Source organism: Protopterus annectens, chromosome 3.part1, assembly GCF_019279795.1.
Source record: "Protopterus annectens isolate FY-2018-M chromosome 3.part1, PAN1.0, whole genome shotgun sequence".
NCBI lineage: Eukaryota > Metazoa > Chordata > Ceratodontiformes > Protopteridae > Protopterus > Protopterus annectens.
Window position 1 is genome coordinate 569,005,281 of NC_056732.1, and position 26,323 is coordinate 569,031,603.

The 26,323-nt window shown below is 39.6% G+C and overlaps 1 protein-coding gene across 7 annotated transcripts in view; it reads right to left on the reverse strand.

Moving 5' to 3' along the window:
* SATB1 (SATB homeobox 1) overlaps positions 1-26,323 on the reverse strand; it is a 1,726,940-nt gene that overhangs the window by 560,662 nt on the left and 1,139,955 nt on the right. For 6 of the 7 annotated variants that reach the window (XM_044066968.1, XM_044066966.1, XM_044066967.1 and 3 more), the window contains one exon: positions 9,373-9,429. The exons of the other annotated variant lie outside the window; for it this stretch is intronic. In XM_044066968.1, the coding sequence (XP_043922903.1) occupies positions 9,373-9,429 (57 nt within the window). The remainder of the gene's footprint in view (positions 1-9,372; positions 9,430-26,323) is intronic. 7 annotated transcript variants of the gene reach the window in all.

Below are 26,323 nucleotides of genomic sequence, written 5' to 3' on the forward strand. Positions count from 1 at the left end.
AACCTTCAACAAAGGAACGCCCATTCACGCATGTCGCCACACAGAAGATGCTCTGAGAATCGAATGGGCAACGTCTAACTGTGAGGCGACAACGCTACCGCAGCACCACAGAGAGTATGAACATAATGTTCAAGACATGGCATATCTGTTTGGCAAAGGATAAATGATAGTATGTTTACTCCCTACTGCACTGCTTATTTAATTCTGGAAGCCAAGAAACAAATCTCATAATAAGCCCGCTATTACTGCTACATTAGCATTCCTTCTGAAGCAGTAACTGTTGCCAATAAAATAAAGAATCCCAACAGTACAAGGCTATCCTTAAGACAAAGCCTACAAAAGAATGAACTCTGATCTTACCTTTACACTTCCATCTGCCTACAAGCTAGCATGAACTTCAGTCAGTATGTTACTGCAGCATCTTATTAATCTGAAATGCAGAGTCCCAAGTCCTGTGAGACGTCCAGCAGTAATGTTCTGCAGTTTCTCCGTAATGTGGTTGTTGCACTGAAGAAGAAAGGTCACTCTCAGCTTCCTACCAGTGCACACCTCTGTGAAAAGGACCCCCCGTGACTTATCATAGTGGCAGATGTTCAAAGTTGAGCAGTGACTGCTGCAGAAGAATTCATAAACTCTGGGAATAAGCTGCAGGCCCATTTATCAATGCAACCAGCCTGACTACAGCTTCCTTTGAAGTCATCCAGTGAGCTGGTCTCCTTCACGCAATGCAACATTACACCAATGCTGAAAAGAAAGGAGAAAGCAACCAAGCCATCTTTGCTTTTGTTTTTTGGTAAGATCCCAATAAAGATAGTAAGAAGTATGACTGTGACGTCTGCCCATAAGGGGGTCAAGTATGACCACCCTCAATTCAAAACCTTTTGCTTGAACTGCAAAGCTTGGTGGAAGTTTTGTAGGGCCCTTGAGTAAAATATCTATGTCTCCCCTCCAGAATATTTTCCTTTTGGCTGTTGCGTTGTCACTGGCCTTTCAGCTGTTTTATGCTCTTTTCCCATTTTTGTATGTATACTGGAGAAAGATTGCAGACTTTTTTTTAGCAGTAGTGACCTCGTAGGTGCAAGGAGATTGATTTTATCCTGCTGTATAAAGGCGTGTATCACATTTCAAAACCCATAAAGGTGTGCATCAGGTTTCAAAACCCTAGTAGCAATTAAACAGTTAAAATCAAGTCACCAAACTTATGCTGCATCTACACTGATTTTCTGCATTTATAGAACCACACTGCTTTCATCAATACACCTTACCCCACACCTACAGTAATTCCTTAAACGCTTTTAGCACTCTTGCAAACTATACATTCTACCAACATCCCAATGATGCAAACAGTGAGCAAAACAGTTGACTGCTTACAGAAACATAAGAAAGGCTATTATGGCTACCACAGAATTTGTGTGCATTGCCAACAACTTACCGTATTATGCAAAAATAAATATGGTATGTTAGTGTAAAACTAGAACCACTTAAAAGATGTAAATAACTGGGATATCGGTTCATGAATGCAACCTAATATCAGTTACATAGCAACACATTTCTTTCTGTGGATAAATAATTGGGATAAACAGATTGCATGATATGAAAGGTATTTTTTTTTCACTTTGAAGCACAAATTTAAATTCTCTATACAAATTTAAATTCTCTATACTATACAATTTGGGAGACTATTGCTGTAGTTGCTAGCTGGTGTTCATGCTAGCTGGTGTTCATTACCTCAGTTCAGAATACAAAGTCCTTGCCATCGCATCTTCAAATTTTCTAATCATAGACTCCTACAACACTAGCCACAGTCAAAAATATAGAAACACAACAGTTCAGTCTTCAGCAGAATGCATCTCTGGAATATTATCACAATCCTCGTAGACATCTAGCAGCCTAAACAACTTCTCTAGAATATATTTCAATCCCTCTCTGACTGGCAAATTATTGGACACATCTTTACACTGAGTGATTCTAATGGCCCTTTGGCCATGATAATGCTTCTCAGAGATAGCATGGTGCTTCTCAGAGACAGCATGGGAAAAGTTACAGAACCATCACAGGATTCATTCATTTTAGTTTATTTATTGACAGAATTTTGATTTCTGGGAAGATCAAACTCAGTCTTTGTTCGACTTGCAAGCAATACACAGAGTGAGAATATGAGCAAGGGATTTTCTCCCACTATGCCAAAAAAATATCCTGTTGAGGCCAAAGGAAAAAGTCACTCTGCATGAAATATGAAAATGTAGACAGAATCCATATGAAGCACATTGCAAATAAAGGGGAAAATGGATGAAATATAGCTTAATCTGTAGGAGTAAACCAGGACACTGGAAACTCCAGCCTGAGAACACAAGTGACTGAACAAAACGTAAACATGCCAAGAGAGGAATAACTGTGCTATTGCTATCAACCACCTACTGTCAGCAAAGGAGAAAATTACTTCAAAACCATACTAATCAAAAAGTGAAAAACGAAAGCTGAAGAGATATAAAAACAATCTCTCAACCCAATTACATATTCTCATCAAATGCTACTACAGAATTTCCCAAAACAAAGTCCAAAATTTTAGAAAGTGCTCTTAGTCACCTCTCACTTCCAGCCTGGAATAAACTTCCACTTTCTATCAGATACCTAGACAGCTGACAGATACTTAGACAACTGGCAGTTTGAATACTTTAAAGATTTTACTTTTTTTTTATCTTCATACCCTCATCTGTCAAAAATATTAAGCCTAGGTAATATTCACTAGCATTTTGCAATCCAGAAGTAGCATTCTTACTCCTACTTTAAAAGGATGTAAAGACAGATAAGCACCAGCAATCTCTGACACAATTGTACATAACAGCATAAGCGTAAGTATGAATCCTCTTGCATGAACACTGCATTACTCAAATGCTATTTCAGGTAAATAAGACTTACACAAATGTGTAAATATTTATTGTAACATACAAGTCCTGCATATATGTTTTATATTATTCTTGCCTTTTTATGGTTTTTACTGTATTTTACAATAACTTACTGTATATTTTTTATACCATGGAAGCCCCCACCCCCATCCACTCTTTTACTGAGCTTTAATCATCAGGAACAATCCACTTAATAAAATGCAAATAACTCAGAAAACCGCTATCAAAACAATAAAATCAGTGGGGGATGGATGCATAATGGAGGAAGTCAGAAGAAAGCAGAAAGAGCGTGCTATGGTCACCATTGAAGAAGCGGTATGCTGATCCAAAGAAGAAATGTGACAGTGATATATGCAGGATGTAAACTTGACTGACAGAATAGACAAAATGATAGGGAGTTAATACTACAGAACTCTTAAGTCAATCAGATCATCCACATAAATGCTGTAGTACCTTGAAATGTTAATGAAATTATATGGCAAAATAAGAGAAGAATGAAGGTGATCAGACTATGAGAGTACTCTAATCAAAAGTAGTCAGTGGCATTAGCGAGTTAAAAATTAAGATGTACCTTACTGGGTACCCTTCAGGACCCAGATTTTGAATAAACCTCTTACTGATGAGGATATTTTGAAGAGGTGGATGGTGAATACAGATGCAGTCTGTTGTCACACAAGATAACAAACAGCATTTGCCAAAAGTGTTTTTTCTTGAAGAAAGAAAGATGGCATCTTGGAACTGGCAACTGTCTGGATATGACAAAAGGGAAAAGATGTTTCATGTATTTCGAAAAAATGGTCAAAGATCATATAACATCCTGTCTACCTGCTACATTTGATCCTTTACAATTTGCATACAGGCTAAATCATTCTACTGCAGATGCCATAGCCTTAATACTTCATCATACCTTGAACACCTGGAAAATAAGGACTGTTATGCACATATGCTGTTCATAGACTTCAGCTCTGCCTTCAGCATGGTTATGTCACAACAACTGCTGTCTAAGCTGAGTAAACTGGGCATAGAAAACACAATATGCAACCGGATCCTCAGTTTCCTAACAAAGTCCACAAACAACTCGAGGTGGAAAGCATCACTCAAACAGAATCACCCAGAACACAAGGGTCCCACAAGGCTGCGTACTCAGTCCATTTCTCTTCACAATTCTACCACATGACTACACAGCTATGCATCAGTCAAACAGAATCATCAGATTTGCAAACACCACAATAACTGGCCTTATCAAGAAGGAAGACGAGGAGGTCTACAGGGAAGAAGTGAACCAACGCATTCATTGGTCCATTGACAATAACTCAGCACTAAATGTAGGGAAAACCAAGGAAATCATCATCTATTTTAGGAAGAAGGAAAAGCCACACACCCCCATCATCATCAATGGTGCTGCAATATTAAGAGTAAACAGCACCACATTCCTAGGGGTACATATCTTGAAAGAACTAAGTTGGAGACGAACACTTTCTACCTACCTTATAAAGAGAGCCCAACAATGTCTACACTTTCTTAGGAGACTTCGTATTGCCAACCTCCCCCCATAGGTCCTACTCACCTTCTACACAACCACAAACTGAGTGTGTACTAACAAACATCATTGTCTGGTATGGAAAATGCTCTTAAGCTGATTAGAAGGCACTGGATAAGATTGCTAAACAGGCCACAAAAATCGTTTGCTCCAACCTTCAATCCCTACTGGACATATATTCAAACAGATGCTATGGCAGAGTCCAAAAACAATTGAGGGATATACACCATCTTGCTCATGGACTGTTCAAACTCCTGCCAACATGGAAGCACTACAGAAGCATTAGATGCAGGGTATCCAGATTCCATAATAGCTTCTTCTCACACGCTATCAGACAGCCGAATAACAAACCCATAGCCTGACGTGCTACATGGGTAAAATATTTGTGTGCAAGATGTCACTGTTTTTTACAAAAACTCTCTGAATAGCTCACTTCATACGCCTCTTTCTGCACCAGGAAAACTGTAAACTGTAAGTTTATGGTATATATTGGTAGTGGGTAAGTTTACATCTGTGCCTCTGTTACTTATTATAGTACTTTTCTTTGCATATCCTTATATTTCTACCGAGTCTATTCCTGCTGTTGTACTTGTGTTTCTGATGTAAATAGAGCCTTCAAATCTGTTATACTTAATTTACTTTTTTGTATCTTATTTTTTTTCATTTTTATTAATTTAATCCATCTTCCTTCTGTAAACTGTCATTCGTGTGGTACAAGCCTGAGTATAGAAATTTTGTGTAGTGATGTGCACTTTTTCCTCTGTGTTGACCTGTATGACAATAATGTTTACTTTGACTTTGACATATAGTAGCCTACAAAGGTTTTTAAAAAAACTTGTAGTTCTGAGCAAGATACGAAGTCAATCAGTTAATGAATAATACTTCTTATAAGGAACTAGTCAGGTATATGGGTCATGCCAAGGGGAAAATCACATTAAAGCAGACGAAGAACAGAAGTAGGATGGGAAACTTAAGTAATAAACACAATAAGCAGTAGATACAGAAGGAGGACATAGTCCAAGGAAGAAACAGAAAAGCAAGCACTACTCCCCAAGACAAAAATAGCCCAAAGCATGGAAACAAACTATAGTGCGCTCAGACTATGCCCCCATCTCTACTGTTCAACTGCAAACGAATCACAAATGAAATAAACAGAATTTCAAAAAACAAAGAACTGTTTTAAAATGCAGCAGGGGAACAAAAAATATAAAAAAAAAATGTTTGAAAGTTAAGAAAATGAAGAAAAAGAAATGATATGGCTATTCTGAAAGTGTTTCAAGAACTTTGGTGCAAAAGAATTAGGGGGAAAACAATAGGCAATAATAAATTGTGAACAGAACTGAAACAACAAAACAAATCAAAGTTTAACCGAATCTAACAGTGTTTTATTAACACACTGCCACAATGCATTTTTATCTCATTCTTTAATTATTTGGGCATTTAATAATAAAAAAATAACTTTGTACTCTTTTTTTTATTAAAGAATATTCCAAATAAATTTAGTGCATCCCTCAGTGATGTCAACCGAGGGATAATGACAGGTGTGTTCATAAACTTCAATGGATGCACTTCTGCATATGCATGGTGGTGAGTCTATTAATGTCAACGGATGTGCCTCACACTTTCCCAGGGATAATGTCACTGAGGTACTTACTCTGTTTTGATGTGGGTTCTCTCTGCGTACTCTGGTTTACTCCCTCATTTCAAAGATATACAGTAGGTCAACTGGTGACAGCAGTGGCGGCTGGTGACTTCAAATCCAAGGGGAGACTGCAGGAGACAGCTGAATGGGGTGGGGCCAACTAGAAAGGAATGGGACCAAATAGAAAGGGGCAGGGCTATGTTACAGTGAGATTAATACTAACCATGCTTACCATAAAATAATTGTTCAGTTACTATTGCACATGCTGAATAGTCTACAAAAGTGCATTTCAGAGTTAACAAGGTGTTTAGGTTCTGCTATAACACCTCTAAACGTAAAAAAGTGTTGGGTCTTGACTGCATGAAATTATTATGACTACACATGATGTAATAAAAATACACTGTACTGTACAAAGTAATCTGCATTACACCAAAGCTACAGTGCCAAACATTTCATCCACAAACATCATATCAATTGCCGACCTAAAGTATCTGCTTTGACCCCTGCCAGGATTAAAACAAAATATCAATGACTGCATTAATTTACTCTGTTGCACAGAAACAGTAGTCCCAGACTTGTATGACAGCTGACTTTACCTAAATACACATTAATCTTACAAAGCCGCAATTACAAGAGTAAACAGCAAGGCCGGTTAACTCATTTCATTCACAAACACCCCTCCTATTACCCAACTAAAATAGCTGTTTTTTACGCTGGCAGGATTAATATAACAGTTGGGTTGCATACTTGAATTGCTTCCATTTTGCTGACAGAAACATTAGTCACAGCTTGTGTATGCCCAGCCAAGCACACATTTCATTTTATTTATTTTACTTTTATTTACCCGTGTTTCTGCAACTGGCCTTAGCTGAAAAAAAAAACCTTTCCAGCATATGACCAGGGAGAAAAGCTCCAACATATTACAAACATTTTTGAGCAAACATTCAGTATATACATTAATAGATATGAAATAGCATACATTAAGAATTACTCATGCACTTGCTAATTATTTTACATTCATCTGAAAGTACTAACAGAAAAATTACAGTTTTGCAAAGCCAGAATTACAACAGTAAACAGCAAGGCCATTTGTTTCATTCACACATAGACCCAATTTCCATTGCCTACCTCACCCACAATATCTGGTTTGATCTTAGAAGATTAAAAAACAAAAACAAAAAAAGATGACATTGTCATTAATTAAATATTCTTTTTTCACATAAACAATATTCAGAGTTCAGAGTTTGTGGTCAGTCATACTTCACACAAATGCACACTACTCTTGCAAAGCAAGCCAGAACTCCAGTCATTCTATTCGTACACAGGCATAACCCCCATCCCAATTGTCTACCCAGAGAATCTGATTTGAGCCTACAAGGTTTAAAATAATGAAAACAGAAGAAGATGGCTGCATTACTGTATTTCTTTCACATCACATAACCAAGAATGTGCAGGTGATCTTACTTCAGTTCACCCATACACACTTTACTCGTGCGAGTTTGTTTCAACAATAAAACATTGACAAATCACCCTAATTTACAATGACTTACCTTGCAAAAAGATATTAAGTTAAAAAACAAAAAAAAAAAAAAAAAAACACATCATCCACAAATGGCCCCCCAGAACACACTGCATACCTAGTATGCATTTGACTCCTGCCAGATTATATTAAAAAACAGAAAGTTATCAACAGCCCCCAAAACATACAGGCCACCTACTAGTATCTGGTTGACCTTGCCAGATTTTTGTATTAAAAAAAAAAAGAAAATCAGCAGTCCCCAAAACACATTGCCTCCCTAGAATTTGGTTAACCCTGCCAGGTTATTTATTATATTAAAAAAAAGTCATCACCAGTCCCAAAACACACAGACCACCTACTAGTATATGGTCAACTCTACAGGGAAAAAATAAATAAATACAGAAAGTATCTGGTTGGCCCTGCCAGAAAAAAGAGATAGAGAGAACTTATTTTTTTTTTTTGGGGGGGGGGGGTCTGGGGTTAATTTAAAAATACCTTTCCTTCCCTCCTTGGTTTCTCTCACTCACCTGAAAGTTTGATTCTGAATCTCAGAATCTAAAAATATTCTCATCCGGATCCAGATGATGGATTTAGATATCCACTTGTTGTGCATCTCACTTTCTCTCACTGAACTTAACTATAGTACAGTTAAAGCGTGGGAAGAGAATGTGAGAGTAATTGGACTAATCAGCAGCCATGTTAGTAAGCACATTACGTGGTGGCAGGCTGCTGGGGCTAACAGTCCTGTCAGCTTCCAATTTCCTGCAGTTAAAAATGCAGTGACTTCTGGGCATCTTCAGTGATGCCTGTGGACTTCCCAATCTGGACTGTTTTAAAAACAGTCCGGCGAAAAAAAGCTTTTTTCCACAATCGGAATTCGAGCATGAATGCACTCTGCTCCGAGTATTGTGTCATATCTTTGCCTTTTCGCACTGCTGGTTAGCAGTTCGAACTGCTCCTAGTATGTAAAATTAAAATATTAATTAATCTATTTTTTTCTTTTATGGGAAAGTTGAGGGGGGCTACAGCCCAGCAGTCTGGTACTATGAGCCGTCCCCTGGGTGACAGGTGTGCACGTACTGATATGTGATATGGAAGAAAGGCCTGGCAGTCATCTTCTGTTTCTTCCCCTCACCTAGTAAACACCATGAATTATGGTGGTTGTTCACAGAGTTGCTATAGAAGGTGGATGCGACTCGTATGCATGGATGGGATTTGATGAAATGCAGTTTTGAATGTTTCATATAATCAAATGTACGTATCTTGAAAACAGAAAACATTATAAGGAAATGTAAAAATGAAACTTTTTCAGCATTTACTTCTCTTCATAATGGTAAAGTTTTGTCAACCAGGCATACAGCTGAGGGCAAAGTAAGCAAAAAAATTAAACAAAAGTAAAACACAATTGTTAACTATACTAGCTGTTAATTATCTGCACCATAACGCCCTATTATCAGTGGGCCTTTTGTCTATGTAGATGTGATCCTTAGTTGCTGCAAAGCAGTTTTGTTGGTGCCCTTCCATTTTTGATACTTATAAAAATATGAAGTGCATATTTAACTAACAAATACTTGCAAGTATCACCAAAGCAGTGCTAGACAGACATCAAGTATCAATGCAACGTTTTTCTAGGACTGTGTATGCTTTCATTTGATAAGAAGTGCCATATAAAATTATTGTGATTCAAGTTTTTAATAGAAATGTGAAACTATATCATATACTCATCACTTTGCATGAAAAACATCAGACTTTCTCAGACACTGACCAATCCATTTGATGAGCTGTGTAAGTCCCGGAAATGCTGTTCCACGAAGCTTCCAAACTGCAAATAAATAGAACATTGATGCATACTTACACTAAGTATAAATATCTGTCCACTCATGGCAGATATCAGGTGTCAGTGAGAAACTTTGTTATTATGTATGCCTTTATTTAACACATTTTGTGCATTTCCAATTATTAATATAAAATAATATAGCTTATATTCATAATTCTGAATTGAAAGGTATAACTTCTTACTTACTGTCAGTTTGAGTCAGGAGCCACTGCTGACCTGTTTGCTGACTGGGCCTGTGAAATGGTGTTCCACAAAAACTCCAAGTGGACACTGTCAAACTTATTTTTATGAATATATTTATGCATATTTGCAAATAAAATAGAACAAAAACTCCAATGTAATGTGATAAACTTGCAGGAAATGTGTATCATGTGGCTACTCTATAAAATGCTTGCTCCAAACGGTCAATGCAAGAACACATTGTAGTTCTACCCCAAAAAGTACCTCCTGAATTCAGCAAGTATCCCATACCGAGTAAAGGAAAGAACTTGCTCTGTAAATACAAGCACAACAGAATATATAAAATGGGCTGAAGAATATGGAGATGTACTGCAGATAGTTTATGAAATAAGTCCTGCAATAATCTCTCTTGAAATAAGTAGTATTCTTGACCAATATACGAGAGCTAAAGACAAAGAACTGGGAGTCCAACAATTTGACTCCATCCACACAGAGTAAAAGAAAAAAATGCTTTAAGAAGCTCTCTGAAACGAGCATTGACCCAAATAACATATCACAGAGAATGAAAAAGCACAGAGACTCCTATGCAATGGAAAGAACTGGCTCAGTAAATATAAACATATGCAGCCTCTACAGAAAGTCCTGTAAAAACTTGGCTGAAAGAAGCAGTATTCTCAACCCACTTAAAATACCAGCTCAAAACAATGAACTGAATTCTACTCAATGCAAGCAGTGTACAAAAAATCTAAGTATTTCACTGAAGGAAGCAGGAATGTTGACTCACATAACATACCACAGTGAATGAAAAAGGACTGACACTCCTGAGCAATCCAGGGAAAGTAAAATTGTTTTCAAAATTTCATCAGCAACTTCCTCATGAGCCAGCACATTAGTCATCTCAGTGTAACAGTAGTCACTTCAAACAAAATACACTACATCTGGGACTGGTAGCCTACATATGTAAACTTGATGAAGTGCATTTCCCAAAAGTTGGTGAATATATGAAAAATTGTGTCTGTATTATATTCTCGAAAGCTGACAATGTCGAATCTGACATTGTCGACACGAGAATATCAAACGCTCAGAATCTCGAGCGTGTAAACGGAAATCTCCATAAGGGGAAATTTCTGTTTACTGCAATGTAGTGTGGGCTCGGAATTGGTATATTTAAGTAGTGGGGGTGCAGGGTGGCTTGCCCCCCTGCTTAAACCCGTTAGGGTACTTTTTTCTTTTTTTGTCTTTTTATAAGGTTGATGTTTGAGGACATCGACCATATGGTGTCGACCACATGTTGTTCGAGGTTTTCAAATGTCAATCTAATAATATAGACCCGAAAAATCCAAGGTTGTGGTACTTCATACTATGCACCATACTCTGAAGCAAAACAAACTTGTACTTATTACATGTACTTAGATGGGTACATGGGGCAATGGGTAATTTAACAAGGAGTTCCTGGTATTCATTGCTATACTCCTGAAAGTAAGCTTCATTTTTGGCATATTCGGGGTCTGCATGATGTACTGCACATGTGTAACAGGAAGCTTAGATACACATACTGTGACAGAGACAGGCTAAAACTCCCTCAGGATCACATCCATTTTTAATGTTTTCATATGGACATCAAAGCACAACTAAAATCATCTCATATTTCTTGATCTTGCCACGCCTTTTAACATATAACACTTCAGTTATCTTTGTACAGTCACAGTGCAGTGCAAAATGAAGAAACCTAGGTTCTCTCTCGCAGAAAACACACATGACCATCAATCTATGTACTGCTCATTGAGATACATTTATATTTAACAGAATAAACAGTTTTTTTTTTTTTTTTATTTTAATACAAACTGAGATGATAATACTGAAGTTAAAGGCGATTTGTTAAATCAGGTACTGCCACATAAAGTTTTACACATTTAATAATCTACGTACTGACTTCTACGGGTTCAATTTGTATAAAATTTAAAGGAACTGGAGATTTATGCTACTATTATCATAGACTCTGTATAATGGAAGCTATTATATTTAGCAGAAGAGCAAGAAGAAACATTGTACACACTGACTCAAAGATGTGAGGGGTTGCGGCAAAATTAACTGATGAAAACCTACCGGATGTCTTCACTGAAACTATAACAAACTATCAGCTCTGTCAATTTAAAGCTGAGCACGTGATACTTGTGACATTCAAATAATCTAACAATAAGCGTGAAGTAGTAAAGCCAAAAGATACATTAACACGAATACTGGGTAACTCCTTAGAAGTAACCACCTGGCTTGATAATGGCCACTTCCACATTGTTATCTTTCAACAAACTGATAGGTCACCAAGGCAAACAAATTAGCCAATATCAAAAGAAATATATAGATTTATAGGCAAGTATTAAGCAAGCTGTCCCTGCAGACCATTTTAAGCTTAGTTAATTTTCTTCAAATGTGAGAATCAAATCCAGCACGTTTTGTCTGTGAGGTAAATACCCTAGCCGTTATGTTAACCCCCAACCTATTTAATTTATTGTTAATAGGTGACTACTAGGCTTATGACCCCAGGGAGCCTTTTTAAGCCTATGTAAGCTTCCCGAAGTGATAATCAAACCATGTGCCCTTTTTGTATATAACATTATGCCATCATCTTCAACTTAGAACGACCTTGGGAAATAACAGCAGGAAACATACAGCTACTGACAGTGAAGCCTGAGAAACTGAAATATGTATTGAAGTATAAAAAAGTCTTAACTACTGTGAAGTCCTCAGGAGAAAGCAACTGGCTAAAATTAACTTGAAAAATGAAGAATACAGAACTAAATACTAAATACAAAAGTGCAACATAAAATAAGTTAGATAAAAAAATGCCCACATTTTAGGCATACCTGAGAACTTGGACTATTCTGTCAGTTTGTAAGAAAAAAGAAGAAAAAAATGCAACTCTTTGCAGGGTCAACATTTTCCATATCTAGCAATTATAAAATCACTACTGACTACAAGTAATGGCAAAATATCTAATGCAGCAATACAGGGGAAGGGAAAAAAAGCATGCACTGAAGGGCATCTATACCTTATTACTCTAATTCCCCTTAGGTTGTTCAAAAAGTAAGGCAGCAGTTCACACAGACAGGGAGACAGCTTTGAACAGACGGTATTTAAAAACTTACTTTTTCTTAAGGTCAGCAAAATTATTAACAGTTAGACACAGCTAACAGCACACAGACACAGCTAGACCAATGGGTGCCCTGGGCAGTTCCCAGAATGGCATTCCCAACTAAAGCTTGAGGAAAAGAAAAAGAAATCCTCATAACTACAGCCTGTTACAAAGCTTCTACTAGCTCCTTGCTGCAGTCAATGACATCTAAAGAACGTGGGTACTGCACTTGAACTCGATCAGCAATTCTTCTAAAGTGCCAGTCGCTCCTGCAAACCGGTTGAATCTGGGGCCCTAGCTATAGTACTGAATTGGGAAATGTAATTTTTACTACAGAAAATAATGCACCAACACCAGACCCAATACAGTGTAAACTCTCTGTCAAAAGAATGCACTGTTTTCAAGCCCAAAAACTTAGTCACAAGTAAAACAAAAGGTCAGAGGTCACCTCTCTGATTTTACAAAAGCATCATCCTGGATGCAGTTACCAATCACAGACACACCCACTCCTACATTAGGGCTTTTCTACCACTGTTAGCAGCAAATGAAGAGAACTTTACAATACAAACAGATTTTTAATAAAGCTATTAGTCTCTTTTAATATCCTATAATACTGGCTGTAAAAACAAGTAGTAAGACCCAAAAAAAGCCTAAGATTCAGCTCCAGGTAATAAACCTTTGCCTCAAGCCATTCAAAAGGTTAGCCTTTCATTATGGGTTCAAAATAGACAGCCCTTCACCTCCTATCACCTTTTACTCCCAAACAGCAATTCCAGCACTCCGAATGTCCTACTACATGGAGTCCTCAAGAAGTTGCATGCAGAAAAGTAGCATCCTCATCTGAAATAGATTTGAGGCACTGGCTTCATAAATCAGAGTTCATAAAGAGGTGCTCATAACACAAGCAGACACAGTAGGAACAACAGACTAGAATGGTTCAAGCTTTTGAAGTTGAGCTGAAACAGGGCACGGAAGACATGCAGCAGCCTTGGTATGCCAGTTCCATTACAACTGTACTTCTCAGCATTCTGCCACTGCAGCATTTTGCAGATGCTGAGACAGGAAACTATTCAAAGTTCCACAACATCAGAGGAGAAAGTACTGCATCAAAATGAAAAAGATCCAAAATAATAAAATATTTTTGCATCTGCTGATGGTAAAGTTGAATGTACTTTGAAAGTGAATATGTGACAATATCTGGCAGTACACAACCAATGATTGGAATGAAACAAGGAGTATGTGGCAAGAAGCTATCAGCAAGCAAAACAGATCAAGAAGACAGAAGACAGCAGTGATAAATGGAAGTACGAGTAACACAGTATTACACTGTGGACTACTTTATGCACATCACAAACCTGCAAGAGAGACAGTACAGTTGTGGACACTTACCGTAAATGTAGATGTTCGAGTGTATTCGCTGTTGCAGTCATTACATTTGGGTAATCTGCTGGCAGCTTGCCCTCAGTCGGCCTGAATAACAAAGTCTTGGGTCCTGCGTTGGTTGCTGTCCCTTCTTCCATGACGTCAGGTCGTCAGGGGTATAAAACATGCAGCCGATGCCATTTTCATCAGTTTTTCTTGCCCCAGATGTCAGGTGTCCCTCAAATGGGGAGCAATATATATATATATATATATATATATATATATATATATATATATATATATATATACGTACATGTAATTTAGAACACAAAAAAATATACCTCCAAATAAAAGCAAATACAAAAAAAAGGCTTTTGAGCATAGTAACAGAAAGAAGAGGTATAAAAAGAGAAAAGTAGGGGGCTGGTGGGTGGATAACCAGGACTGCAACAGTGAATACACTCGAACATCTACATTTATGGTAAGTGTACACAACTGTACTATGTTCTTGGTGTTTCACTGTTGCAGTCATTACATTTGGGTAGAATCCCAAAGCTATGGTTGGGAGGATGGAATTATACAGCATTAGCAGCAGCTATTAGGCCCTGCAGGACAGCAGTGGCAAAGCCTGCTCTGGATTTAGAGAAGAGAGGTAAATGGTAATGCTTGGTGAACGTATGAACGGAGCTCCAGGTAGCAGCTTCTAGAATGTCTCTGGTAGGAACCCCTCTGAGAAAGGCTGCAGAAGTAGATGCAGCCCTGGTGGAATGCGATCTGATCCCCTTGGGGACAGGTTTACCATGATGCAAGTAGCAGAAATGAATACAATGGCTTATCCATTTTGAAATGGTCTACTTTGAGATAGCCTTTCCCCTCTGCCTCTGCAGCAAATGCCACCAGTAGTTGCTCAGATATTCTTAGAGATTTTGTCCTGTTCAAGTAGAATCTTAGTTGTCTGTGTATATCCAATGAATGTAGAATCCGCTTCCCCTTGTTCTGTGGATTTGGGAAAAAAAGTTGGTAGATGAATGGTCTGATTAAGAGCCACACTGGATACCACTTTAGGCATAAAGGATGGATTGGTCCTGAGCGCTACCCTGTCCGGGTAGAAAATAATAAAAGGCTCCACTGCCATGAGAGCCTGTAGCTCTGAGATCCTTCTAGCTGAAGTGACTGCTAAAAGAAAAGCTGTCTTCCAAGAGAGAAATTTTATGCCCACAGTAGCAGCTGGCTCAAAAGGAGGCAGGGTGAGTTTTTCCAACACAAAATTGAGGTCCCATGTAGGAGTTGGTGCTCTCCTGGGAGGTCTTAAAATTTTGGCCCCTCTGAGATACTGCTTTAGCAGGGGATGAGAAAAGAGGGGAGGCTCTGTGTTGTAATGTGCTGAAATGGCGGAGGCGTGAATTTTTATGGAAGAGAAAGATAGGCCCTTGTGAAGCTTCTCAGTTAAATATTGCAGAATCTGAGGAATATTGGGCATTTCTGTGTGTATTCCTTGTGCCCGATTCCAGGCACAGAATCTTTTCCATTTATCAGCATACGATTTTTTAGTGCTAGGCCTTCTAGCCTCCAAAATGACATCCATCACAGGTTTGCTGAGAGATGTAACTGGTGAAATTAGTTGACTAGCCATGCTACAAGATTCAGAGTTTGGAGCTGAATGTGTAGGATTTGAAAGTTCTGCTGAGACAGTAGATAAGGTGTCTGAGGTAGGTACCATGGAGGAAGGTGTGACATATTGCGTAGGAGCGGGTACCAGTGTTGGCGAGGCCAGTCTGGAGCAATTAGAATCATTTTGGTTTTTCCTGTCTGACTTTTAGTAATACCTTGGAGAGCAGAGGCAGAGGGGGAAAAGTATAGACTGATAGGTTTTTCCAGCTGAAGGATAGAGCATCCACTTTCCAAGCTTTTTTGTGATGGATTCTTGTGCAGAATTTGTCCAACTGATAGATCTTTTTGCCTCACCCCAAAACTATGTCTGGGCTCCCCCATTTGCGTGTCAACATGCTGAAGATTTGCGGATCCAGTTTCCATTCGTGTGGGTCCGTAAGATTTCTGCTTGGTTCGTCTGCCAGAGTATTTTGCTTTCCTGGCAGGAATTGAGCTTGTAGATGTATTTGGTAAGACAAGGCTGTGTTCCACAAGGCCATGGTTAGTCTGCAAAGGGGATAGGAATGAGTACCCCCCCTGCTTGTTTATGTACCACATGACTGTGGTGTTGCCCGTCCTGGATGAAGAAAGTCCTTGAAAGCTGTCAGAGCATTCTGTACAGCTAGCATCTCTTTCTGGTTGATATGCAGCTGCATTTGATTTGGGCTCCATTCGCCCTGAATGCATCCCCTGCCAGATGCGCCCCCAAAGCGTAGTCCGATGTGTCTGTAGTCAGGGCTTGTGTGGCAGGGGGTGGAATGAATGACAGTCCCTTGTTTTGGTGACAGGCCTCTGCCCACCATAGGAACTCTTGCTGCAGGCAAGGAATGATAGGAATCATTGTTTCCAGGCTGTGACAATGTTGACTCCATAATCTTTTTAGGTACCATTGAAGTTTCCTCATATGCAGTCTTGCATATGGAATTAGAAGAATGCAGGAAGCCATGAACCCCAAGGCCTGCAGAATTTGTCTTGCAGATAAATGGGGTTTTGTGGCCACTTGTTTGAAGTAAGTCATCAATTGGATTTGTTTGTTTGGCGTGAGGTAAGCCATCTGGGCAGTTGTATTCAAGCTTGCACCCAGGAACGCAATTTTTTGAGAGGGTACCAGTTGTGATTTCTTTTCGTTTATGGTATACCCTAAGCAAGTTAGAAGCCTTTTTACAAATGCCAGATGCTGTAGAAGAGTGTCCTTGTTTTCTTCCTGAATTAGGCAGTCGTCCAGATAAGGATAAATTTTAATGTTTCTTTGTCTGCAAAATGTAATTACTGGTGCCAGGTGCTTTGTGAAGACCCTGGGCGCAGTACATAAGCCAAAGGGCAGTGCAGAGAACTGGTAATGCAAATAGCCTGCTTTGAAGCGGAGGTATCTTCTGCAAGATTCCCTGATTGGGATATGCAGGTAAGCCTCTTTTAAGTCTAGAGTTACCAACCAGGCATCCCTGCAAAGCATAGCAGTAACTGTTGTAAAGTCAGCATCTTGAATTTTGGAATGTCCAGGAAAGTATTTAGAATGGATAAGTCCAGAATTGGACGCCATGATTTGTCTTTTCTGGGTACCAGGAAAAGTCTTGAATAAAATCCTTGTCCTTTTTCCTTTTCTGGTACTGGTTGGATAGCCCCCATATCCATGAGGGACATAACTTGTTTCTGGGCCTCTGCCCACTAATTTGGAGGCAGATCTGGCCATCCGTTTGGAATTGGCAATGTGTGGAAATGAAATCTGTATCCCTAGGATACTATATTTAAAACCCACTTGTCCTGGATAATTAGATGCCAATTTTGTACATGAAGTGCTAGTCTTCCCCCCAAAGGGGCTGCCAAAAGATAAGTGCTAGGAAATGGCACAGGAAAGTCATTGAGACTGTTTACCGTAGGGGTGCCTTGCTACTTCCAGATTTGGAGGTGGAGGCACCCCATAGTTTTGTTCTGCAAGTTCCTTGTGACTGAAACCTGGAGCCTTTGGAGTGTCTGGGTTTGACCTGAGCGGCTCTGGTGGGTACTGGAAAGGACCAATTCTTAGTAGGCCAGTGCCTACTGAACCTGGGTGGCTGCACTTGTAGGAAATCTTTTACAGTTTGCATAGATTTAGCTTTGTCTTCCATCTTTTTCAAAACCTCTTCTGCCTTATTACCAAATAGACTGTCCTGTTGTAAAGGAGCATCCAACAATTTTGCTTTAACATGATCAGGCAGATTTTGCTCCTTGAGCCAAGCATGCCTTCTTATCACAGATCCAGTTACAGTGGCCCTGCAAAAGGCCTCCAGGAATCAAAACCACATTGCAAAGTATGCTTTCCAACCTGTTCGGCTGAATGCAATAAATCCTGTAACTCTTTATTTTCCACACAGTCAGAAATCAACATAATTTTCTAAAGTCCACGACATGCTGCTGATATTTAAGCATATGAAATTGAGTTTAAAGCTCTGACTGCCAGGGTTGCAGACATGTAAACCTTCTTACCCAATCTATCCACCACCCTGGAGTCTCTATCAGAAAGGGTAGGATTTTTAACAGTAGAAGCCTTAACACCCTTGGGATGCTGAGAAATTTTTTCAGGGTCAGCAGTAGGGTTGTGGGAGCCAGGAACCTGGTAATATCTGTCCGCCTTACTAGGAGCAGGAGGCAGGGAATCAGGAGCCAAGCTGGATTCTGAAAAAACATCAACAATGTCTAGAACTGGAGGTATAGCCAAAGGCCTATGCTGAGGAAGAAGAAGAAAATCCTGACTCTCCCAATGAAAATGTTCCCTTAAGGTATGCAAAGTTTCTCCAAAAGAAAAATCCTCAGGAGGAGAAGCAAAAGGGATGGATTCTTCTGCATCAGAATCCTCATAAGGTGGAATAGATAATACCTGATCAGAAGCGGAATCAGAAGAAATGGAAACCTGATCTGAAGATTCATAATCAGTGTCTTGCCTGGGCCTCTTAGCAGGAGGGGCTTGGGAACCCCTGATCAAGGTAATTAAATCCTCAGCCATTTTGATCATTTGTTTTTTAGGCATAGAGGCCTGAGCACATGGCCCATGTGTCAAATTTTTAGACAGAGAAGTTGGTTTTGGTCTTGTTTTTGAGGATGGCGTTGGTTTAATATACAAATCTTTAGGCCTGAAAACACCCTCAGAAGCCAGTGCCTGCTCGGTGGCTCTGGACACATCTAAGGGAGAGACATCCGCAGGTTAAATACTTGAAGTATCTTGAGGCATACAGGACTCCAAATGGGTCTCAGTAGAGGCCTGCGAATCAAAAGTAGCGGGCATCAGGGGCTGCGAAAGTGCCTCACTGAGTACCGGCAAACCAGCGACTGGCTTAGGAGAAGCTTAGTCATCAGTTTTGGACCTCCACGGTCTGTCTCTGTCTTTTTCTTTGTGTTTTTTGTGAATTCCGGTAGTCGGATTGCTAACCAACGACATTTCTGGATAGTTAAACCTTGAGCCAAAATATTTAGATGCAAAAATATACCGATGCTTAATAGTGCTTTGGTTAAATTTAGCACAAAACCAACAGCAAGGCACATTGTGGTCAGGGCCTAGGCAAAGAATACAGTACAAATGAAAATCCTTATGAGGTATTTGCTTCCCACAAGTAATACAATTATTAACTTTACTGACATCGGTAAGGAGCAAGAAAAAGTTACCCCAACGGGGTACTTAGCATTAGGTTGAAGACTTTGGTTCTGAAACTTGAAAACAAAAATTTCAGGAGTTGGCTGACTGGCACTTGCAAACTGCTTCTGCTTCGGGCACCGCACGGCAAGAAAGACTGATGAAAATGGTGTCGGCTGCATGTTTTATACCCCTGACAACCTGACGTCATGGAAGAAGGGACAGCAACCGATGCAAGACCCAAGACTTTTATTCAGGCCGACTGAGGGCAACCTGCCAGCAGATTACCCAAATGTAATGACTGCAACAGTGAAACACGAAGATCATCAGCTTCTGCAGCTGCACAGATTCCTCCCTGATCTAACCAATTAATCTTTTCATGGATGTCCGTTATGTGTGCAGCTTGGGAGGTTTGTGTAAAAATGGATAAAAATAAAAACACTCACACTACTTACTTATCCTTTCCTTACTGGGTTAGTCCCACTAGGCTAATGGCCTCAGTTCATGGGAGACCCAGGGAGATAGTTCTACTCTGGGGGAAATCTGGCCAAGCCAACAGCGAACTTACCCTATTCTTTTTGATAGGAGCTGTAGGATCTTTTACATCCACCTGAGCTACCACATAACTCAAGCAGATGGGACCTTGGAACTTGTAAAATGCTCTGCTGGGATAAGTTACATAATGCACATCCTGAACTTGCATGCCACTGCACGTGGCTTAAGTTTACTTGGTGACTGCAGATCAGATCAACCAGAATTAAGGTAATTTTTTTTAAATTTCTTGTGGAACTGCATGCATTTTTATTTATTCAGTTAAAAATATACCACTGAGGAATGCAACAACCTGACTGTGCATCTTAACTGCTTTACAAAGGTTTCTTCTTACATTTGTAACAGGCATAATTATGGGATTACAGGAATCATTTTATAGGTTCATAGGTGAATACTAGGCTAACTGCCTTGAAGAGCTTTTTTAAGCCTAGTCAGTAATTCCAGAACTGAATCAAACTTTGTACATTGTGTCTATGAGATGAAGACCTTAACCATTATACCAAGTTTAGACGTGAGGCAGGGGCAAGTACACTGATACTGTAGGTGTGACTACAAGATTGCACAATTAACAAAATAGGCAGGAATAAGTCAGAAAAAATACACCATGCTACAAAGCCAGTGAAAAAAAATACCACCAATCTTGTATTGAATAGTTTATTCACACTGAATAACACTCTGGCGCCTCGGCACAGCCGTTAATAAACAAAGTTATAAACTGGTCTTTCTGTAAATTAAATTGCACACGGAGGTCTGTCACAATCAAATGACCAAATAATGTCTATTGGTTCTCTCTACCAATGTGAAAGTTTTCCATTTTTAGGTAAAAATTTCTGGACACAATATTTTGTTAACAGAAAAATATACTCTGTATATTCCTTTAACCGTAAGGGTTAAAAAAAAAAAAAAAAAAAGGCCCATTCTGAAGTTTGGTGAAATAATTCAGAATTACTATTGCTTCTCTGTCAAAAGTATACTACATTTTAGAGATAAAATTCTTCTTTTCAATTATGATGTTGAAACACAACAGATTTATATCTCAAGAGGAGTTTCTGGCCCAGAAATTGTAGTCGTTTGCCGTTTGGGCAGTTACTTCCATCTCCTTCAACTTTCTGGTCTAAAAGCCCATGTTTGCACTTTTCCCGCCTTTCTTGTAAGTAGTTTAGTCCAGATACATATTTGCTGCATCTAGGACTGTACGTAAGCTTCTGACCCCCCAAGCCTTTCTGTGTTGGTGGGAAGTCTTCTAGCTTATACTAGGTAAGCCTGTCTACCACAAGAGTAGTGGTTTCTGGCCCAGAATTTGTAGTTTATTGGCTGTTTGGGCAGTTTTTCCATCTCATTCAACTTTCTGCTTTAAAAGCCCACATTGCGCTTGTTGCCTGCCTTTCCTGTAACTAGTCTAGTCCAGATACAGATCTGTTTGTAAGCTTCTGAGAGGTGCCAAAGTCTGCTCTTCAATTTTTCCCTTAGATCTGCTAGTTCTCTCCTCTCCTGCACTTTTACTAGCTTATTAATCTAGTACTTTACCATACCAGACTTCTTGTAGCAATTATTGTAGCACACATCAGTGCTACCAGCACTAAACCTTCTACAAGGAAACAGCTCCAGTACTTATTATTAATGCCCACCCCTCCAGGCATGTCTAAAGATCAGTTCTCTGTGCTTTCGCCTATTAACCTGGTGAACTTGGGCATCCTGAGGCAATGTAGCAACTGCCTCATATACACCGACAACCCTCCCCTCTTACCTTCCAACACTCAGACTTGCGATAGATGCACTTGTATATCCAAACTAGATGCCACTCACTCTCCAGCCAAGACCAGAATAGCTGGACAAGAGGAGAAGGTCAACACTTGCACCACACCACATGAAACACAAAGCCCACCAGAACACACATCAGCACTGCCTTCACATAAAAACACAACCACACACCCACCTTCACGGAGGCTCTCAATAAAAATCTACCCAAACAGCAGAGACCACCAAGGCTGAAACGCACTCGACCACCACAACACTAATCACGAGACGCAGAACTCTCCTAAACAGTGTGCCACACAACCAAAGCCCATAAGGCAAAACAGCATGCCCAGCACACTAGTCCTAGGTGATTCAACAGTGAAGCACACTGAAGTCCCACTCACTAGGCTGAATAAGGAGAAAGCAACAGTCAACTGCCTGTCAGGTGCCAGGATCTGCCATATAACGCACGCACTCAGGTCCCTCAACAACAGGTACAAATATGACTCTTGTCACTGTACATGTGGGTATGAATGACCAGAGACGTACCTCCCTGGACTACATGAAAAGAAAGATGGAGGAGCTTTTGGATTATGTAGCCCAGGCGGGTACGACCCAAGACTGAGCAGCATCCTTCCATCACCCAGAATGATACCACAGTACAAGCAGAAAAGTATTGATTTCAACAATTGGCTAAGTTTCTGGTGTCATTCTAAGGGGATCCAGTATCTGTCTGCCTGGGATGACATGATTGATAGACCTCGATGCTTTGCCAGAGATGGCCTGCATCTGTCACCTATGGGCTTCCAGATACTGGCCAAGGCTCTTGCCACCCCTATAGTGCCTTTTTTAGGTGGTGTTCCAAAGACCAAATTACCACCAATACAGCTACAAACAAATGCAATCTGAGGGTCATGCTGCTCAATGCTAGAAGTCTAAATCTCAAAATGCACTTGCTTGAAGCACTCCTTAAAATGGAGAACATTGACATTTGTGCTGTTACAGAGACCTGGTTCAAGCCAGCAGAACGCACCCCTGCACTACCAGGCTATAACTCATTCCACACCTTTTGGCCCCAGAACTTGGACCGAAGCTCCAAATGCGGTGGTGTTTCCATATTCATAAAGGATGCGCACACCTCCAGACTGGTAGACCAACATAATGCATCAGAGATACTTCAGATGCAGCTAAAATTGGGTAAGACAGCGATTCAGGTTGTAGGCTGTTATAGGTCCCGAACCATGTCCAAGACACTCACTCCACATTCCTAAGCACCCTGAAGAATATTAGAGTCCAACCTAACACACTCACACTGGGCAACTTCAACTACCCTTCCATTAACTGGGAAAACTACTCATGTACCTATACACTTGCACAATGTTTCCTGGAATTCATTAATTCCAATGCCCTGGACCAGCTTGTTCTTACCCCCACTAGAGGTAGCAACATCCTTGACCTGGTCATTACTAACATGGGCGACCATTGCTCTACACTAACTGTCAACTCCTCCCTTGGTTAGATCCGACCACAAACTAACCACCTTGGAAATTCCTCCCACACCACACAGCCGCAAAGGTAACCACCATGAAAAACTTCTCCAAAGCTAACTTTAGGCTCCTAAGAACATAGGGTTACCACTTGTCCCACTTTGCGAGGGACAGTCCCTCTTTGGGCAGTTGTGTCCTGCAAAAAAATTGTAAAAATTGCAGATGTCCTGAGATTTTAGGACAAAATTATTTCCTATATTTTATGTAATAATTGCATAAAACAGTTATTTTGTATCTGAAACACCTAAATGTTATAAGAAACAGAAGAAGAAACTAAAATGATTCAAGAATAAGCTTTTATTTAGGCAAAAAAGTGAAGTTCTGTCCTTTGTACTGGTCGTGGATATGTTTCGCCCTGCAAAATCTGACGTTTGTACCAAAAATGTCCCACTTTGGGCATTTGAAAAGGTGGCAACCCTATAAGAACAGAGGTGGCCAGCTTCAGGGCACCCATGCAAATGGAGAATAGTTGCATGACCACCGAATCATACACCAATGAACTGTACGAACACGTACACAAATGCATGTATCTCGCCATACCGAATAGAACCAAGATGCTCTCCTCCAAAAAAAAAGAACCCAATCTGGTGGTCACCAGCCATAAACAAACTACAACAGAAGGAGGAAACTGATGAGGAATAAGGTGAAGTCCCCCCACAAAAAAACACTCCAGGTGCCAAGCGATAAATGCTGCAAAATTCTTTAATAACGCTTCTAGTACCTCGGCTGAAAAGCAGGGTACTAAATTTGTCCCTACACACATGCCAACTTCAGCTGACTTCTTGGGGGAAGTTATGAGGTTCTGCAGAAAGTTGCATTTGAGGTTTTTTTCCTCCAACAAGCAGCAACAAAGCAGTGACAAATGTGTCGATGTGTAATGACTCTATATTGGATGACTCTTTATTAAATGTGTCCATTCATGACAATCCACTCGTGGATGTCACAGATGTGATTGATTTGGATGTCAGTAATGATTGTGTCCAGACTGATGAATGTAATTTTATGTTTACTACTGGGTATGGAAAATTGTATGCTCCAAAGATTCCATGTGTTAGCTCATTTGTACCTCCCAAAGTCTCTTTAGCAGTAAATATGTTTGAAACTGTTTTATGCAAACAAATTGAGGCAGAGGCAGAATATTTTAATTTTGTTAAAAGGCATAAAATGTTCAATTTAAATAAATCGGAATGGATGGCTTTGAAGCAGCTACGATGTTTAACTGAGCAGTATGGTTTTACACAGGCAGATAAGGGGGGCAATTGGGTCATCATGGCCAGAAAAGGTTATAACAGCATGGTCTTTGAATTATTATCTGATGACAAAGTATATAGGAAATTGCATTCGAATCCAGTAAGCACATTCAATGATTCACTGTTAGAATTGCTGGAGAGATGGGAAAGGTTAGGCTTTCTTAGCCTGTCAGATGGTAAAAAGCTTTTTATTAAAAGTCCAGGGGATGCTAGGTTCTTTGCAATTCCGAAAATACACAAGTCTCTTTTAAAGCCACCTGGAAGGCCGATTGTGTCAGGGGTGGGAGCATATTTGCAGAATATTGGCATTTTCTTGGACTCACAGCGGAAGGTGTTTCTCCCTAGGGTTCATTCTCATGTAAAGAACACAGCGGAAGTATTGGATTGTACGGGTGAAGTGCAGTGGTGTCCTGATTATTACTGGGCCTCTGTGGATGGTAAGTCCCTATATACAAATATTAAAATTGATCAGGGTCTAGAGGCTATTGTGAAAATGATGGGTGAGGGTCCACGTACAACATTTGTTTGTCAGTTATTAGAGTATGCCCTTACACACAATTATTTTGCGTTTGAACAAGCAAATTACTTGCAGATATAAGGCACTGCGATGGGGGCTGCATTTTCCCCCTTGTATGCTATTTTCTGCATGCCACATTTTGAGAACATGTTTATCTATCCTACATTGTTTTATAAGAACAATATTATATTGTTCAAATGGTTTATAGATGATCTAAATTTTGTGTGCAGGGGTGACCAAAGTGAATTTAGAAACTTTATGAAGTTGTTGGGCTCAAACACCTTTGGCCTAGAATTCGCTTATAGAACAAGTGAGACATCAATGCAATTTCTTGATGTTGAGTTTTATGTGGATGACAGGGGGATGTTCCAGTATAGGCCCTATCATAAGGAAATGGCTGCTAATATTTTTTGAAAGCTAGCAGTTCCCATCCTCCACATTTGTTGAAGTTCTTGCCATATGGGGAATTCAAGTGTACCTTTGTCAATACATCTGACAAATGTTGGAGAGGGAATTTTCTAAAGTGATAAATAGGTTATCTAAGAGGGGTTACACGAGTGCTTATATTCAGGAGGCCATGGACAAAGTAAAAGGGAAAAATTATGGTAAAAGTGGTCCCAGATTGGGAAGAAAAGGGAATGGTTTGGCTGAAAAAGAGGATATATTTTTTGTCACTAAATTTTCCCCTATTTCGGAAACTCTTAGGGAAATTGTTAACAAATTATGGCCAGTGATTCATAGAGATGAAGTAGTGGGAAAGTTATTCCCCAGTAAAGTTACATTTTCTTATGGTAGATTCAGCAATTTAAAAGAACTGCTGAATCAGAAAGCACAAAAAAATGTTGAGGGGAATTTGGTTGCTTTTCCCTGTGGAAAGTGTAAAGTATGTAGTAGGATCAGGAACCTTCATGGCACACTTATTAATGGGAGAAAAGTTTGGATCAAAAATCAATTTAAGTGTGATTCATGTGGAGTCATATATATTTTAGGTTGTGGATGTTCGCTGACCAAGTGGTATATTGGACAGACTAAAAGGAAAGCCAAATTGAGGATTCTGGAGCACTAGGGTGACATTAGAAACTCGAAGTTAGAGTCTGGTGGCCCAACATTTTTGTTCTGTTCATGAGGGAGACATGGAGGGTTTCTTTTTTAGTATCCTGGCTAGACCCTTTGGAGAAAATGTTACAGGGAAAGAATTTACAAGTAAGTTATTAAATTTAGAAGCCAAACTCATTATTAACTTAGGGACCATGCATCCACGAGGATTGAATTTAGAGGTGAATTGGGGCATGTAAAAAATTTTTATTCAAAAAAATACTTATTCAAGAATAATGTAGGGAGTTTATT